The sequence below is a fragment of the Bacillus rossius genome, chromosome 14 (assembly GCF_032445375.1).
Source record: "Bacillus rossius redtenbacheri isolate Brsri chromosome 14, Brsri_v3, whole genome shotgun sequence".
Taxonomy (NCBI): Eukaryota; Metazoa; Arthropoda; class Insecta; order Phasmatodea; family Bacillidae; genus Bacillus; species Bacillus rossius.
In genome coordinates, this window is record NC_086341.1 from 12,839,328 (window position 1) to 12,857,292 (window position 17,965).

The 17,965-nt window shown below is 39.6% G+C and overlaps 1 protein-coding gene across 1 annotated transcript in view; it reads right to left on the reverse strand.

Annotated features, from left to right (window-relative positions):
* The window catches only part of LOC134539005 (doublesex- and mab-3-related transcription factor C2), a 54,150-nt gene that overhangs the window by 10,578 nt on the left and 25,607 nt on the right, over nucleotides 1–17,965 (reverse strand). Inside the window, exons 3-4 of the mRNA XM_063380668.1 lie at nucleotides 14,750–14,937; nucleotides 13,857–13,993 (exon numbers count right to left, since the gene is read on the reverse strand). Coding sequence (XP_063236738.1) covers nucleotides 13,857–13,993; nucleotides 14,750–14,937 — 325 coding nt within the window. The remainder of the gene's footprint in view (nucleotides 1–13,856; nucleotides 13,994–14,749; nucleotides 14,938–17,965) is intronic.

The window sequence follows — 17,965 nt, forward strand, 5'->3', positions numbered from 1 at the left end:
CACAATCGAAGCCTTCTAGTCGGTTGGCAGCTTCAAAACAGAACCTTATCTGAGGATCATTGTGAATAGGTCTGCCTGTTGACGGATGCACTACATTTGTGCTATGTTAAAAAAAAGAGAGTGCAAGGCCGCCTCTAACGTTAGAAGTTAAACTTCACTGATAATAGGGGTAAGGAATTATTAGGGTATTCTAATATTTGATAACACGTGAAATCATGCGTTGAAAATAGTCCTTTTATTTTTACTAGTTACAGACCATGTTTTGAATGGAATCTAAATATCAATCAACGGGCTTATAATAGTTAAAATATGATACGTAAACCGTTTTGGAAATTTCTTTACAAATTGTCACAATTCTAATGCTATTACAAATTACAACTTCAAAATTAGAGCTAGAATTAAGAATGACGAGTTACGAAAGTATGCGAAAATATAAAAAGGTTTACAAACGTATGCGAAAATTATGCGAAAATATGTGAAAGCAAGTAACCGTTTCTAAACGTGTGCGAAAAGTATGCGACATTTCAAAAAAATGTATGTGAACGTTTCCAAACGTATGCAAAAAAAATAATGCAAAATTTTGAGAACGTATGAGACATGTATACAAAAGTATAAGAAAGTATGAAAACGTTTAGAAAGTTTGGAAAGTGTACAAAATCATGCGCTGCTACTGCCATCTGTAAAGATGTTACATACAATATGTCCATAAAAGGATGTCCCATATATAAATTTTAATAGTATCAATTGTAAGCTTTGCAGAATGTTGGTTCAAGGTCACAACTAAAGAGTTACTCAAACAATTTAAGATAAGCGCATGCGCGGGTAGCTACTTCTTTGTTGTTTTCTCGCTTTCAGCGCCATCTATTCAAAATGGCATCTCCTGAGCGTAAAGCATTTCGTTTAAAGTTTAATTTACATTCACCTGACATAACGCCACGCGATTTCCTCATTTAGGAGCTTTATAAAAAAATCGTGTCTACGTTCCGCCGCTGCCTAATTATTTGCCGGAGTTGAGACAGCTGAATTGAATAGGCCATTGCTTCCAATACTCCGGACTTGTTAACCAAAGTGTGGGAAGAATTCTACTTTCAGGTTGCATGTGTGCCGTATAGCTGAAGGTGCACGGTTTGAAAATTTGTAAGAAAAAAAAACTAGGTTGGTTTACCTTTCATTTCGATGCAAATAGTCTAAATTAAACTGTTTGAAAAATACCGTCGAAACTGAGACGTTCTTTCATGGACAGCCTGTGTGTTTGACGTAAATCTTCACAGGTGTTGGAGAAGTCGCGCGACCGTCGTTTCCGCCGCTGTGCCGCCGGGCGATTTAACGAGCCGCGCGCAACCGAGAACGTTGTTGCTCGCTTCCCCCCCGCGCGCGGTAAACAACACCGCCCGCCGCTGTTTACCCGCCCGGGGGTCTCCCTGCAGTAAACAGCGGCCCCGGTGTCGGCGTGGCCGGGTCGTTACCACAACGCCGAAATACCACAACGCCGAACTTACAATAACGCCGAATACCATAAAGCCGAATGCCAAATTGACTACAACGCCGACAGCTAGAAAACTAGTGTGTACCACAACGCCGAATTACCACAACGCCGAAATACAGTAACGCCGAAAAATGTTGCTGCGGGGAAGGGGGGGGGGCACAGGAGCAAAATGAAAAACAACTGAATGAATTTGTGTTATAACCTTACCTAACCTAACCTTTGTGGCAGTCCTGCAATGACATTTTTCGGCGTTAATGTATTTCGGCGTTGTGGTACACAGCAGTTTTCTAGCTGTCGGCGTTGTAGTCAATTTGGCATTCGGCGTAATGGTTTTCGGCGTTATTGTACGTTCGGCGTTGTGGTGCGTCCCCGGCGTGGCCGACGGATCGACTTGCATCATCGCCAGGGCCCCGTTGCCTGAAGAGAGGGGAGCAGATACGCAGGATTCACTAACCCCGAGTCAGACGCGCAACAAACAGTCAGCGTTTTCTTGCATCTTTTGATTTTTGTTTTTTTATGAAGTAAAACTTCTTTTAAGGAGCGACGGGAGTAAGATTTCAAGGCCGAATTTCAATGAAACCTTTTCCGTGGTGGGGATCATCGAGCGCCCCGTTCTCGGGCAAGCGTTAGTGATACGATGCTACAGTTCTGAATTTTTGGATTATGGCAAGTGGATGGTATCCGAGTGAGAAGGGCTGAACGGGGGAAACTGCCCCTTCCCTTTTCTCCATCGGAAGTGGAAAAATTGTATCTCTCCTTAGTTATTACGTGCTGAAACATCACAGCACTAATGGTGAAAAAAACAGTTTATTTTTTATAAATGTGGTTCTTCGTCTTTCAAAATATTTTATCACTGTATGTCACTGTACTATTGAACCATATTTCCTCATGAAAGAGGTTGAATTACAAAAATTAAAAAAAAAAAAAAACTAAAAATAATACCCTCCTCTTTCCTTGCCAGCTTTTTCCGTTCGGAGCCGGATATTCCCTTGACATAGAGTCTAGATTGTGCGCAGATGAACCTGGCACGGGTCGGGAGACATGCCTAGAGTCCTGGGGAGGTAAACAAGTCTCCCCTCCCCCCTCTTCGGCCCTTCGTGGACCCTATTTCCTCCGCAGACAGCGCTACCGGCTGTACGCACATGTCGGGTCCAGAATGTTGTACGGTGGAGGAGGGGGGAGAGTTGGCTGGGATGTTGGAAGAGGGAGGGGACCACGACGCAAAGAGGAAGAGAAGTCGCGAAGGAAAACAAACCTCCTCGCCTCTAATGTTTCCAAGCAACACCCGGAGAGCGCGACCTTTCTCTTCCTCTTGATCGCCGAACACTTCCGCCGTAAAGCCTGCTCGAGTTTCAAAAAGCAAGTCTGTTTTTTTTTAAATTCATTTATACTAGAATCTAGATATAGACTTTTTTTTCCGTGATGCTGTTGGTTTTTTAACCAGGTATGAGCCAATCAAATCCTTAAACACCGTCAAATCTTTAGCATTTTAAAAAAAATGTTATATTTGAGAATAAAGAGTTTAAAAAAAAAAAATATCGGGGATGATAAATGCAGACATTTAAAATAAAATACTCGGCAATGAGTAGGTACGTTATTTAGCTATAATATAAACTGTCATTTGGAATGGTTGATTCTGAAACTTGCTAAAATTGCTCTAGGAACCTTTATTGACACAAAAAAGAACACGTAAATATGCTTTCGTTATTTTAAAAATTAAAATAATTGATGGTTTGAATTTTTCTTCGAAACTTTAGTATTTGTGTTCATGCTCGTATATTTTTTCTTATTCCTGGCTCTTGAGATAGGTGTTCGGATTAGAGGAACTCTTTTAAGAATCCATTTCGGGATTGGAATTTGAGAAAAAGCGTATTTTACGTTTCATTCAAAACGATGCCGTTAGAGGCGGACACATATTGCAACAGCCAGGGAGATTGGCCTATATTGCGTGTACCCGTTCCAACATTTGCCAGCAGTGATTTTTTCGGGAAACCATTTAAACCACGGGAAACCCAAGTCACGACGTAAGATTCGAACTTGATACTTCCCAAAACGCGAATCTTTAGCTTTACTCGGTAATTTGTTGAAAAATATTAAGTTTATTTATTTTTTGTTGCAAAGAAAATACATGTTCATGATCGCCGACTTGCGCCGGTCATTGATCGAGGTTGCTTTGGCTTGTGGAGAAGGTTTCACCGAAGTTTCGGTCGATGTTGCAGTCACCATCTTCAGGGTGGCATTTACCTTGCAGAAACTGCTAGCCTGAAGATGGAAACTGCACTGTCGACCGAAATTTCGGTTAAAAACCTTCGCCTTAGACGCGGCTAGAAACCCCACAAGCCAAGAATCTTCGAATTAAAAACTAATTAAAGAAAAATACTAATTGTACGCAAACAAAAAATAAAATAAAATGAAGCTATTAAGGATCTGTGGTTTTAAAAGAATAAACTTTTGAATTAGGATTTTATCTCCCAACCGCATCGGGGTCTTAATAGATGACGAGGTGAGAATCTAGCATAGACGGAATTAATTAATTGGGGAGGGAAAACCGTGGAGCAAGATAAACCTCAAATGCTCATGGCAACGTCCACCACATTACCAACTTTCGAAAGAAAAAAAAATTCGGGTCTATACTTCACCGGGAATCCAACCCACAATCTATGTTCAGTCATTTTTAAGAAATGTAATTATTTCGTTGTATAAAGTTCCGCACACGTAATTTATTACTTGCACTTTATGGATGAGTCACAGAGGCAAAAATAAAAGTTTTTTTTTTAATGTGACTATATGTATAACTAATAAAATTTAAATTTAGAGTAGCCTACGTACCATCGTACAGGTTTAACCAGGGGCTCTAATAGCCTCTAATTTGTGATTTTTTTTATCGATAGTGCACACAAGTTTGAAGGTCGCTAATACCTGCTATGTTGGAGAAAGTTCGCAAAGTGGGTTTAAAAAAAAATAAGTTTTGTGACAAGAGACCATGAAAATCACAGATTCCAGGATATAAGATCCCCTAGTTAAACCTGTACGATGGTTCGCACTCTGAATTTAATTTTTATTGATAGTACACACATGTATGAAGGACGTTTTATACCTGCTATATTGGAGAAAGTTCGTATAGATGGTTTAAAAAAAAAAAAAAATCTCGGGTGGAAATTGTCGTATTTGCGTGTAAAGACTTAGGCTGTTGTTGTTCCAAGCTTTCTGTTCCGGGTGACCGGATAGAGCTGGCGGATAAAGCTAACTTCAGCTCAGTATTTTTTTGATTTTTTGGGGACGTAACTTCATGTTAGCGAAACTATCCTGGAATACGTTTTGTACACTTTAATGGTCATAACAAGAAAAAATCGCAAATTTAAAAATACATGAGAAAATTAAAATTACGTCGTTTGATCCGTGCGATAGTGCTGCTATCTGTCAGATTTTTGGCGTATCAAATGTATCGAGGGTTACCAAACTTTTTTTAGAATCCATTGAAATCAGTTTCTGGCCTCGTGCAGGGCACATTATATTTAAAACGATTGCTTTTTCGTTACTTAACAGGGATTGGGTTTGGACATGTTTTGGCATACGGCCCCCGAGTTGGGTTACGGTAGTATCCCAACAAGGTGGTGCTTATTCGCTGCCTCACCCGAATGTCTTGGAATAACCCCCTAAACGTACGGGGAAGCCTTCTTTTCACAGACGAGAGAGCCAAACGTCTGATCGTGCATCTTCGGTTTTTTTTGTTCATTGTAAAAGGTTAGGTTAGCTACATTATAAATACTTTAAAACATTGTGGACGGTTGATTTGGTTAGGATAGCTACATTAAAGATACTCTGAAATCATGTAAACGGTTTCCTAGCCCTGGATAGCTACATATTAAAAAGTTATTTGCTAAGCAACCATAAAATGATTTTACAGTATTTTTCGTGTAGCTATACTTACCTAATATAACCAACAATCCACAATGTTTTAAAGTATTTATAATGTAGCTAACCTATCCTAATCGACCGCAAAATTTAATGCCACACCGGTTTATACAATGAGATAGAACGGAAAATAAAAGCGAGCATGAACTTCGGGGAACTTCGGGTGTGGCTCTCTCGTCTGTGAAATGAAGGCTTCCCAAACGTACGTCGAAGCACTGTACCGCGCATGCTCAGACACCGTGGTGGCTTACGAAAACGTTAGGCCGTGTTCATGAACTACGCAAGGGACGCAACATCGCAACAACTCAATACGAAAATAACGAAGTAAAAAAAAAAATTATTTCAAAGCAGTCATGAGAACTGCCGACAGAAGTGAAAACTTAAAACTATAAACAAACAGTTGTTATTTTTGGATATCCAAATTAATTGTTTGATCTTAAATTAAAACTTGTAAATCAAAGTAACTATTATTAATATTAATAATAGAATTAAGAAAATACAAATATAATTTGAAATAAGAAATACTAACTTTGTAAAATATAATTGTGTAAAATAAGAAAATATTTTTTTTGATAAAAATCAGAGACTTTTTCGAAATATCTGCGAAAAAATATTATCGCACAACAAATTTGTTTTATCACGTTAGCAAAATAACTCCTAAATGACTATAAAAATACGCATTGCATAGTAATTGTAGGTATTAAAAAATAAATAATGATGTTCTTAATTTTTAGGTTTTATTGCTACAAAGACTCCGTTTTCTTCGTTATTCAAACTATATATCTAAGTATATGAGAATATTAATATATTTTATACTCACTTTTTACTGCACAGTAATCGTATACTTGAGATTTAAAAAAAATTGAAAAAAAACAAAAAAAACAATTTAAACACTAATAGGAACATATGAAGTGTTATCGTTAACACGGCACGTGACCATGTCGATGTCGACTTACATGAATTTACTCCCTATGCAAACCTTCCTACAGAAGTTTTCACTTCAAAAAAGTGACCTAGTCTTTCAGTACTCGCCAAACATGTGTGTAACATCTAACCTCGGTACCGAGCAAATTCACGTTATCTCACGTAGCAAATGCACTTAATAATACCAAGCTCGAGGACACGAAATTTAATGTAGAGTTATTCACAATAATGATGCCACGGGTGATGTGTATATATACACTCAAATTGTGTTAATCAACTACATTTATCGACGCGAATCACACGTAGTTTCCGCAACCGCCGCTAGAACTCGCCGCCGGAACAAATCGATTCATTCGATTTAATCACACGTAGTTTCCGCAACCGCCGCTAGAACTCACCCTCGGATCAACAAATCGATTCATTCGATTTAATCACACGTAGTTTCCGCAACCGTCGCATAGAACTCACCGCCAGATCAACAAATCGATTCATTCGATTTAATGACACGTAGTTTCTTCAACCGCCGCTAGAACTCACCGCCGGAGCAACAAATCGATTCATTCTGTCCCGTGTATTAAGTATTTAGGCACGTTTTATTTAAAAATTTTGTAATCTTAAATATTTTTGGAAATATTATTTTTTTTCTCTCATCTTATTTTCTTTACGGCCAGGCCCTCAGCCTCTGTTCTCAGAGGCGAGCTGATTTTCTTTCCCAGCCTCATGCTAGGCTAGCATTCTGGCTAATATTTATCCCGCCTCCAGGCACGTCGGAGCCGGTAACGTTATTTCTTCGCGGGTCTCCTTTTGCTAAGAGCAGCTTGTGAAGCAGTGCTGAGCCCTGCTAGCTCTGTCACGAATCGGTATAAGGTTCACTAGCAGCAAGACACGACAGGAGGATCCCGTGGGCCTTGTGTCCCACAGACCATGCGTTTTTTGAAGCCACCCCCCGCCTGCTCTCCCACCCTCTCTTCTCAGAAGTGGCTAGGAGCGACGACCGCTCGAGTGCGTTAACCGAATTCAAGGCCATCTCAGGCTTCACAGCCGCAGTTACGATTCTGCACCTTAACGACACCTAGCGACGGCTGTGGTAACTAATGCCACGGGTGAGGCGTCGGCAGCGCCGACACTACCGCGCTCGCGCGGAGGTAACGACAACCTCTCTCCCCTCCTTATGTCTCAGGCCGCTAGGTGGCACCACTGGTTACTCCATTAACCCCCTAGCTTGACACTCTCGTCGGTCACTAGTCGATTTATTAGTACTTCCTCTCGCCACCAAAAGATAGCGCCTCAGTCGCGCAGTCACTCCAGTAAGATCTAATTTTTTTATGCCGGACACCTTCGGGTGGACTCGGTAATTTTCGGCTCAGAGCCTACCCCCCCTCCCATTCTCTAGAGACCCCGCGCTTATGATATCCTGGTGAGATCCCGCTCTGAACTTACTTCGGTGCGCGCCTCCGGACTGACTGGTACCGTTTGTATCTGCGATCTTCTGCGAATCATCGACACCGTATATTATGTAGTCTGCCCAGACTACAGGGATGGAGTCCCTAGCTAAAATTATTAACCAGTCAGTAGTTTAGGTGAAAGTAGAGAAACTTAGTATTTTTATATAAATTATTTTTTTTTAATTAATCATGATGACTTCCGTGGCTACCGCGAATCGTGGTTCGAGTTTGCGGAGACGAGACGCCCTCTCCTGAGCGCCAGGACCAACACCCTGTTTTGGTAAGTCTTGACGTCATCCCCCCCCCCCTTAATTTTCCTTCTATTGGCCTTTTGCGCCATTTAAGCATACTGTCTGGAAACAGGTCTAATTCTTTGGAATTTGGACTTTTGTTTCAGACAGGGTTCCAAGTTTGGGGCAACCAAAATCCTCTGCCAGAACCTCTGGAGTCGGTTCCTGCGCAGAATCCAACATCATTAGGCCTACTACCTTGATCACCGTCTACCTACAGCCCCGGGTGATACCCGCATAATTCTATCTTTTTATTCACGAACCCAAGATTAGTGTAACCCAGTTAAGACAGCGGACAGTAAAAGGCAGTTCGAGGAGAAGAAATTTATATTATGTTTTGGAAGGACTATATGTACAATCTTTAAAGTTACTAATGTTAATTTCATTCTTGTTTTTAAATATTTTAATTTTTGTTATACATTAAGGGCCGGTCCTATCGTAAATAACATTAAGGAATATCATATAATAAATGTAATTGTGAGTTATGTAAATAAGATCACTTATCAATGAAAAACAGACTTTACTAAGGAAAATTTAATCTATCAAAAAAAAAGAACAATGATTAATAAAATAAGGAAGTCTATAGACGTAACAGTTGTTTTTACTTATTTAATATATAATGACGATCCTTTTACTCCCAAGTATTTGTAGGGAGTCCCTAAATTTTCTTTGTTTACTTCTAGTGTCGCCTCTGTTGTTGACTTTTATAGTTATTAATTGAGGGCCTCAGTAATCAAAGCTTCCAAATATTTTAACCTTATTATTTAATTATTCTTTAAGACACTTGGGGTATTACAAAATGGTAGCAGAGCATGGTTACGTCTATAGGCATACCTAATTTGAAAGGTCATACCTAAAATTAAAATTTAAAAAAAAAAATTGAATAAAAAAATTTTTTTTATATTTTTTTGTCACTTAGAATCTTTTTGTAGTAAGTAATTTGTGAACTGTCCGCTGATACACGTAGTAGCTAAATTGACCCTTGAATTTTAAAATTATCATAAGTTTTGTGTGTTTACATTTGAGTGCGCACTGTGAGCAGCTGGCTTGCTGCCCGCCCACGCAACTCGGGCCGCGCGCGTGGCTTATCAACAGAGACATGTCCGCTGGACAAGATACTCCCTCCCCCCCACACCCCTAGTTAAAGGCGCTTCGCGCCAAGGTCAGTCCTGCCGGCTGACGTGACGTTCATTGTAGGTACCCCGTTGTGCAAGCTAACCTGACAGCTTGTTACACCCGAGTACACTATTCATTTCCCGATGCGCGTAATAATAATAATAATAATAAATTATGAAGGCACATACTTCCCACGCAAAAAAGCAATTGTTTTAATCATAAGCTATATTTAAGTGTATCTTCATTTTTTGAGCATATAATGTTTAAATGCTGTGTTATATATATATATCTATACATAATTATATTTAACATTTTAAGAAAAACCTCATGCGTAGTTTCATAACATTTAAAACGGGTATAGACAGTAATTTATAAACCTTCTAATTTTAATACTACTTTACGCCGATCATTTAATATTAGAATTAAGGTAAGCATAGTTACGCTATTTACTAGTGTACCAAGTAGGCTTTACTAGACATTATTCATAACATATAAAGATTTAAAATTTACGAGAAGTTTATCTTGCAAATTTATCTAAGGTCAGAGACAATTTTAATGACTATAATAAGAAATATAAATTTATCGTATTCTATACATACATGTTTATAGTCAATTTAATTCTAAAAGTAATGTATGCATTGATGCCATTGATTATTGTTTATTACTTTTCCAAGATTTGCATCCATCCATGTGCCTAGCTTTTGTTTAGATTTATTTCCTGAGTACCCAATGAAAGGTGTATTCATTTTAGCCTTCGACGAAAGGTTCCTAAATTAAGTTATTATGGTGTAGGTTAATTAACCGTTTTTTTTATAAGCTAGTACGGAGGATATGATTGCCTAGGATTTTAAGTAAGTCCATTTATTTACATTGACTATTTTAACCAGTAACTGAACTGCATATTCATAGTTTCTCAGACTGTATTGAGTGTTAACTAATTTTGTGTTATTGTTTCAATAAGATTTCTAATTTGTTTTATTTTCATGAAGAATTAATTTTTGTTTCACTGCACAGCTACGTAAATAGAATTTGAGCACAGTAGCTGATACATTTGTGCATCTAGATATTTAAAGATTTTTTTTTAATTCTCTTAATTGTCTTGCTCACTCACTCCAAAATTAGTAGCTATTTTACATCATTATGATAATATTATTATACTTGGTTTTGCAACTGTGACTTCCAAGGTGGCATTAAGGTTTAGTTTTGTGTATTTCTAAAGTCGAACTAGGTCACGCTCGCCACAGTGCAGCACTATATTCAGGCGTTAAATCGCGAGAGGTCCTCTGAGCCAATGAGCCAAGACCTGGTCCTCTGAGTGAAATATCTCATGACCGTTTTCGAGTGTTCTTTGGGTTCCATTCCCACCACTCATCTTTGGACGGCCTATGTTCAAACCCCCTCTCAGGCAGTGTGAACTTTTGTGCCCGCCATGGAAGATCCGACGGCGAAATTAATTAAGTTAAATTTACTTATGTTTATTACGATTATAATATTAGATGTTACGATTTTAAATATATGTGTATTAATTAAATTTGAGTGCGAGGATTAATATTAATTATTATTTTATTATGACTACAATTAATAACTGGAGAACTGAACTTTTAAAATATAGTTTATCAAATGAAATATTTTTCAGAATCTAAATATTATAGTTTTTACACAGTCTGTATTTGTTTTAATCTGTTTTCTAAATTCATCTAAATTGGTTGATCTTTCGGGCTTCGAACCCGATCTAACTCAGGGTGAAATTCCCTCGTAGGTATCTTTGCTTCAGCCTGTTGGTCTGATCAACCATCAGAGCTTGAACATATTGACCCTATGTAAGTTAACAAGTGTAGTTTTCGGGACTGAGGTGTACTTAGCTTTTTGAGCAAGTATAAAATTATATAATTTAGTTTGATCCATCGTCAGAGTGTGCCGGGCTTGGACCCATGCCTTCGACTTCTTATGGACAAACGAATATGTACAGGGGTTTTCATTCCCATTTAGTTTGTAAGTTACGGGTCACCATACCCATATACAGGGGTTCCAATCCCCATATGTAGCTGAGTGCTCAAGGACGCATTTCCCTTGTTTTGGCCTCAGTAATTTCGGCTTTCCCTCACAGTGCCCACTTGTGAAGCTACATGATGTCCAACCTCTGAGATCGACGTAATTCAATATTTACTTTATTAACTAATTATGTGTGATCATTATATATAATTTTAGATTGATCAATGCTAAATATTAAAATTTTATTTTGAGTCTCTTGACATAACAATATTTGAAACTTACTTTATTAATAGTGCACCCACAATAATTATCTATAATTATAAAATTTCTTTAGTATAAGAATTTTTCTAATAAAAAGGTTAAAGTGACCCCACTAGTAATTGAGATTATCTGTAAGGTATTACCACCTACATTAACAAAAACGTTTATTCATTTGCCTCTATCTCGACCCGACTACCTCTCTTAACTCAACGCGACTGCAGGTGCCGACGCGCCACAGCCGTGCGTCAAATGTTAGTAGTAGGATACAGGCGAACCTGGTAACTCGTCCTACTGAAGTTTTTGCTTTTTTTTGCTTTCCCCTAAGCTCCGCTTTAACGCGGGGGAGTATGTGCCGTGTATTAAGTATTAAGGCACGTTTTATTTAAACATTTTGTAATCTTAAATATTTTTGGAAATATTATTTTTTTTCTCTCATCTTATTTTCTTTACGGCCAGGCCCTCAGCCTCTGTTCTCAGAGGCGAGCTGATTTTCTTTCCCAGCCTCATGCTAGGCTAGCATTCTGGCTAATATTTATCCCGCCTCCAGGCACGTCGGAGCCGGTAACGTTATTTCTTCGCGGGTCTCCTTTTGCTAAGAGCAGCTTGTGAAGCAGTGCTGAGCCCTGCTAGCTCTGTCACGAATCGGTATAAGGTTCACTAGCAGCAAGACACGACAGGAGGATCCCGTGGGCCTTGTGTCCCACAGACCATGCGTTTTTTGAAGCCACCCCCCGCCTGCTCTCCCACCCTCTCTTCTCAGAAGTGGCTAGGAGCGACGACCGCTCGAGTGCGTTAACCGAATTCAAGGCCATCTCAGGCTTCACAGCCGCAGTTACGATTCTGCACCTTAACGACACCTAGCGACGGCTGTGGTAACTAATGCCACGGGTGAGGCGTCGGCAGCGCCGACACTACCGCGCTCGCGCGGAGGTAACTACAACCTCTCTCCCCTCCTTATGTCTCAGGCCGCTAGGTGGCACCACTGGTTACTCCATTAACCCCCTAGCTTGACACTCTCGTCGGTCACTAGTCGATTTATTAGTACTTCCTCTCGCCACCAAAAGATAGCGCCTCAGTCGCGCAGTCACTCCAGTAAGATCTAATTTTTTTATGCCGGACACCTTCGGGTGGACTCGGTAATTTTCGGCTCAGAGCCTACCCCCCCTCCCATTCTCTAGAGACCCCGCGCTTATGATATCCTGGTGAGATCCCGCTCTGAACTTACTTCGGTGCGCGCCTCCGGACTGACTGGTACCGTTTGTATCTGCGATCTTCTGCGAATCATCGACACCGTATATTATGTAGTCTGCTCAGACTAAAGGGATGGAGTCCCTAGCTAAAATTATTAACCAGTCAGTAGTTTAGGTGAAAGTAGAGAAACTTAGTATTTTTATATAAATTATTTTTTTTTAATTAATCATGATGACTTCCGTGGCTACCGCGAATCGTGGTTCGAGTTTGCGGAGACGAGACGCCCTCTCCTGAGCGCCAGGACCAACACCCTGTTTTGGTAAGTCTTGACGTCATCCCCCCCCCTTAATTTTCCTTCTATTGGCCTTTTGCGCCATTTAAGCATACTGTCTTGAAACAGGTCTAATTCTTTGGAATTTGGACTTTTGTTTCAGACAGGGTTCCAAGTTTGGGGCAACCAAAATCCTCTGCCAGAACCTCTGGAGTCGGTTCCTGCGCAGAATCCAACATCATTAGGCCTACTACCTTGATCACCGTCTACCTACAGCCCCGGGTGATACCCGCATAATTCTATCTTTTTATTCACGAACCCAAGATTAGTGTAACCCAGTTAAGACAGCGGACAGTAAAAGGCAGTTCGAGGAGAAGAAATTTATATTATGTTTTGGAAGGACTATATGTACAATCTTTAAAGTTACTAATGTTAATTTCATTCTTGTTTTTAAATATTTTAATTTTTGTTATACATTAAGGGCCGGTCCTATCGTAAATAACGTTAAGGAATATCATATAATAAATGTAATTGTGAGTTATGTAAATAAGATCACTTATCAATGAAAAACAGACTTTACTAAGGAAAATTTAATCTATCAAAAAAAAAGAACAATGATTAATAAAATAAGGAAGTCTATAGACGTAACAGTTGTTTTTACTTATTTAATATATAATGACGATCCTTTTACTCCCAAGTATTTGTAGGGAGTCCCTAAATTTTCTTTGTTTACTTCTAGTGTCGCCTCTGTTGTTGACTTTTATAGTTATTAATTGAGGGCCTCAGTAATAAAAGCTTCCAAATCTTTTAACCTTATTATTTAATTATTCTTTAAGACACTTGGGGTATTACAATTCGATTTGCAGAAGGAAAATGTTTCTAAACTTTATGAAGAATCGACTCCGATAAAAGCGAAGAGGAAAAAGAAAAGGGGAGGGGGATGCAATTCTGCGCTTGCCGCTGACCTTGAAGGACGTCCTTGGCAGCCGAGGACTGCTGCAAGGACTTGAGGTGCTTCTGGTAGAGCTTCTTCTGCTCCAGCAGGTCCTGGGCCGAGCGCGCCTTGGCCAGAGCCTGCGGTCCGTCCCCGTCAGTCTGCTGCCTGCGTCAATTCATAACACACACCTATAAGCTATAAGTATATATATATTTTTTTGCAATTAAACTATTTGTTTGTGTGTGCCATAAGCTTAACGCTATAATTGTAATATATATGTAAATAAAATATTATGTCGGTATTTTAGACGTCGATAAACTCCGGCACCGTTTGACCATGAAAGTTGGCACATCGAAGTGTTTTTTTTATGGATGTGAAAAAGGAGGTGGAGGTGGAGGAGGAGAAGGTGGAGGAAGAGGAGGTGGAGGAGGAGGTGGAGGAGGAGAAGGTGGAGGAGGTGGAGGAGGAGGAGGAGGTAGAGGAGGAGGTGGAGGAGGAAGTGGAGGAGGTGGTGGAGAAGGAGGTGGAGGAGGTGGAGGTGGAGAAGGAGGAGGTGGAGGAGGTGGAGAAGGAGGAGAAGGAGTGGGTGGAGGAGGTGGAGGAGGTAGAGAAGGAGGTGGAGGAGGTGGTGGTGGAGGAGGTGGAGGAGGTGGGGGTGGGGAAGGAGGAGGTGGTGGTGGGGGAGGAGGAAAAGGAGGAGGAGGAGGAGGTGGAGGAGAAGGATAAGGAGGTGGAGGAGGTGGAGGAGGAGGTGAAGTAGGAGGAGGAAGAGGTGGTGGTGGTGTAGGAGGAGAAGGAGTAGGAGGGGGTGGAGGAGGTGAAGTAGGAGGAGGAAGAGGTGGTGGTGGTGTAGGAGGAGGAGGAGTAGGAGGGGGTGGAGGAGGTGGAGGAGGTGGAGGAGGAGGAAGAGGCGCGCCCCACCTGCGCAGCGCCACCTGGGCCGCCATGACGCGCTGCCTCTCCGCCACGAGCCGGCAGCTGGGGCAGCGGCACTCGCGCCAGCGACACAGGCGCTTGTGGCCCTTGAGGCGCGAGATGACGCCGTGGTTGCGGCAGCGCGCGCACTTGGGGGCCCGCAGCTGCCGGCGGGGGTCGCGGCGGGGTGGCCGCTGCCTCGGCCGAGCTCATGCCCCGCGCGCTAACCGACTACAAACAAAACACGCACGTAACTTTCAAACAATCCCATTCTTAAATAATATTTAGTATTCACGCGTATAAAAATAATCTAGATGTAGTATTTTAAATAATAACGAGAATCAATGAACGTGCTGAAAGCTAAATTTAATTTATTAAATAAAGATGTAATAATTTAATGAATTACACTCACGTGAACATAACCTTGAAAAGGTTTTTGAAAACAATGCCTATGGCTAATGTTTACAATAAATAAAAGTATTCAATATTAATTATTAAAAACCACGTATATAATTTTTGTTTGTAACTATTTTTTTCTATACTGTAAATTTTTGCTGCATACTGCGCGGGCATCGTGAAAATTCTCTCTGGTCATTTTTTCATAACGCGCATAAAAAATTTATAATTTAAAAAAAGGTTAGTTAGAATCAAACAAATATTTTTTATGTGTAAAAATCTTAGCTCCCGGTACACGGTTTTCGGTAGGAGTGATTTCGTGAAAATGGAACAGAATTCGGATGAACGTAGATGTGACGCAAATATGGAAGACCCACGTGTATCAACATAAAACCCGCGTATATTCACTTTCGTAAACATTATGGCGCATACCAAACTTATTCGTGTGCCAGATGAAATTTTATGATAGTGAATCCACCATGGAATACATTCGATAAACTAAAATAGTCGTAGTGAAAAGTAAATACATAAGAAAACTGGCATTACAATGTAAAATCAGGCACATAGCTCCTATATTTCCAGTGGCATAAGTAGCACTTGTAGTACAGCGGCAACGCGCGTGCTATGTTACTAACAAGGGGCGTGTTTCGAATCTCTTCACAGCAAATTTCTTTGCTAATTTTCAATAACATTAATATAATATAATAATTTTAAATCAGCTCAATAAGTTTCTAAGGTTTGTTTGTATTAAGTATTTACAGAATTTCAGTCGGTTAAGCAAAAACAAATATTAAAAACATATACTTAGTGTTATAATTTGTGTTTTTAAAATGTTTCAGGTTAATGGTATAGTAATTCTTTAGAAGTATAACTTCTAACGTGTGCGGAATCTTTATGGTATTGACGGTTCATTCGAATATTTAACAAGATCGGCTGTATTTTAACGAAAATTCCTTGTCGAAAATCAGGTTCTATGCCGGAGTTTTATCGGAGCCATTTGTAATAGTTTAAAGTGCTGCTAATTAATATCTGCGTTTGATGTTGACAAACAGCGTTTACGATCCAGGCAGAGAATTACAGTGGCGGCCGCAGAAAGCATGTGTGTGTGATTCGAATCCAGATATTTTGGTATTTTAAAAGAGACTATTTAATTTGTACAGTTTATTTATTATGCGTGGCATAATTTTTAAGATGTTCGCAGGCTTTCACGGCCATTTTCTGAAATAGCTTGGCTTCTGGGTTGTAGCCGTGTCATTGGCAAATAATTCACCAACGTTTCGGTCGAAATTGCAGTCGCCATAGCAGTTACCTACAGTTACCTACGGTTACTAGTTACCTACTGGTAACAGCTTCCTGATGATGGCGACTACAATGTCGACCGAAACGTCGGTGAATTATTCGCTAAGGACACGGCTACAACCCAGAAGCCAAGCTACTTCATTATTTTAAAGAATCATACGTAAAATTTCGTGTCCAAGTCTTAATTTTATCTACAATAAGAGCGATATGAGAACACTATGTTTGCTGCCCCAGCGATTGGGGCCACAGTTTACCTGAAGGACTCTGGGCCAATGGAAAACCCTTTAGCAAAATAAGTATCGAATCACGAGTCGAGTCAGTAGCCAATGAACAGGTGTAGTTTGCCCGAGTGCTTATAGAGGACAATGGAGTCTATCCTGCAGTTCATTGAAATTGAATTATTTTTTTCAGGTTCACTAGTTATGGGATCATAGCAACGATTTTTACCACACCATCCAGTTGTGTAAACCTATAAAAATTAACTTACAGTTTTTTATTCTGTCCTGAATAATTGAGCCATGGTCACTCACAAGTTATTTTTCTGAATTTCAACAGCGCAGGATTGGGGGAGGGTGTAGGAAGGTCATCAGAGACTCTAAAGGTTGTTATTAAAACGTTTAGAGGCACAGAAATTTCGCGGATTCATTTGCTGTCTCTAATGTGCTATTATTTCGGTAAATTTTAACACGACGCTGTTCTTGCATGTGTTGTTACGTCACAGATATTTTCAGCAGATATAGGTACACCAAGTGTAATATGAAGGGTGTAATAAGCCAAGAAAGAGTAGCCTACGTAACTACTATCACTTGCGTGACTTTTTTTTAACAACCATTATGTTACATCAGTAAATATCTGATGAAAATATTGGTGACGGAACGAGAAAACACAAGCTAACAGCGCTGTTTCAAAGAGTTTACGTTGTGAGACATGTCCGGTTTTAAAGTCAATACCAATTAATATTTATTTTACTTATAACTAACTTAAGACTAACTCATAAGTACGATTTCTGCCATGAGCAGCGAGAGGAGTCACCTGAAATATATAAATAACATTTAACTAATTTGTAATGACCATAAAATATTTAAAAAAAAAACAGCATGACTTGTGAGTCTTATTGCAATATTGACCTAAATAACTTGTTCTTGCTCGTGATTTTAAATACATTCATAATGAAACTTCAGGTAAATGTTTGTAAATAGTTTGTATCAATTAAATGGATATTTTTATTAACGTTTCGAAGAAACTTAAAATACAAATTTATATTTCAAACTTAGAAAGAAGAAAGACCTGGTAATCGTGTCCTATGCGGTTTTAATTTTAAAAATTGTATCCGACCTTTACTTTTAATATATAATTCATCATATCAATATAAATTTATACTTCCTAAAACCCTAAAAATTAAGTTTTCTATGGTTTTCGGAGAACCTAATTTGTATTGATTTATTGAACGATAAAGTGTTTTAATACGAAGGCTACATAAGAACGTTTAATCGGAAACTGTGTACCACATGATTTCATGCTGGGACT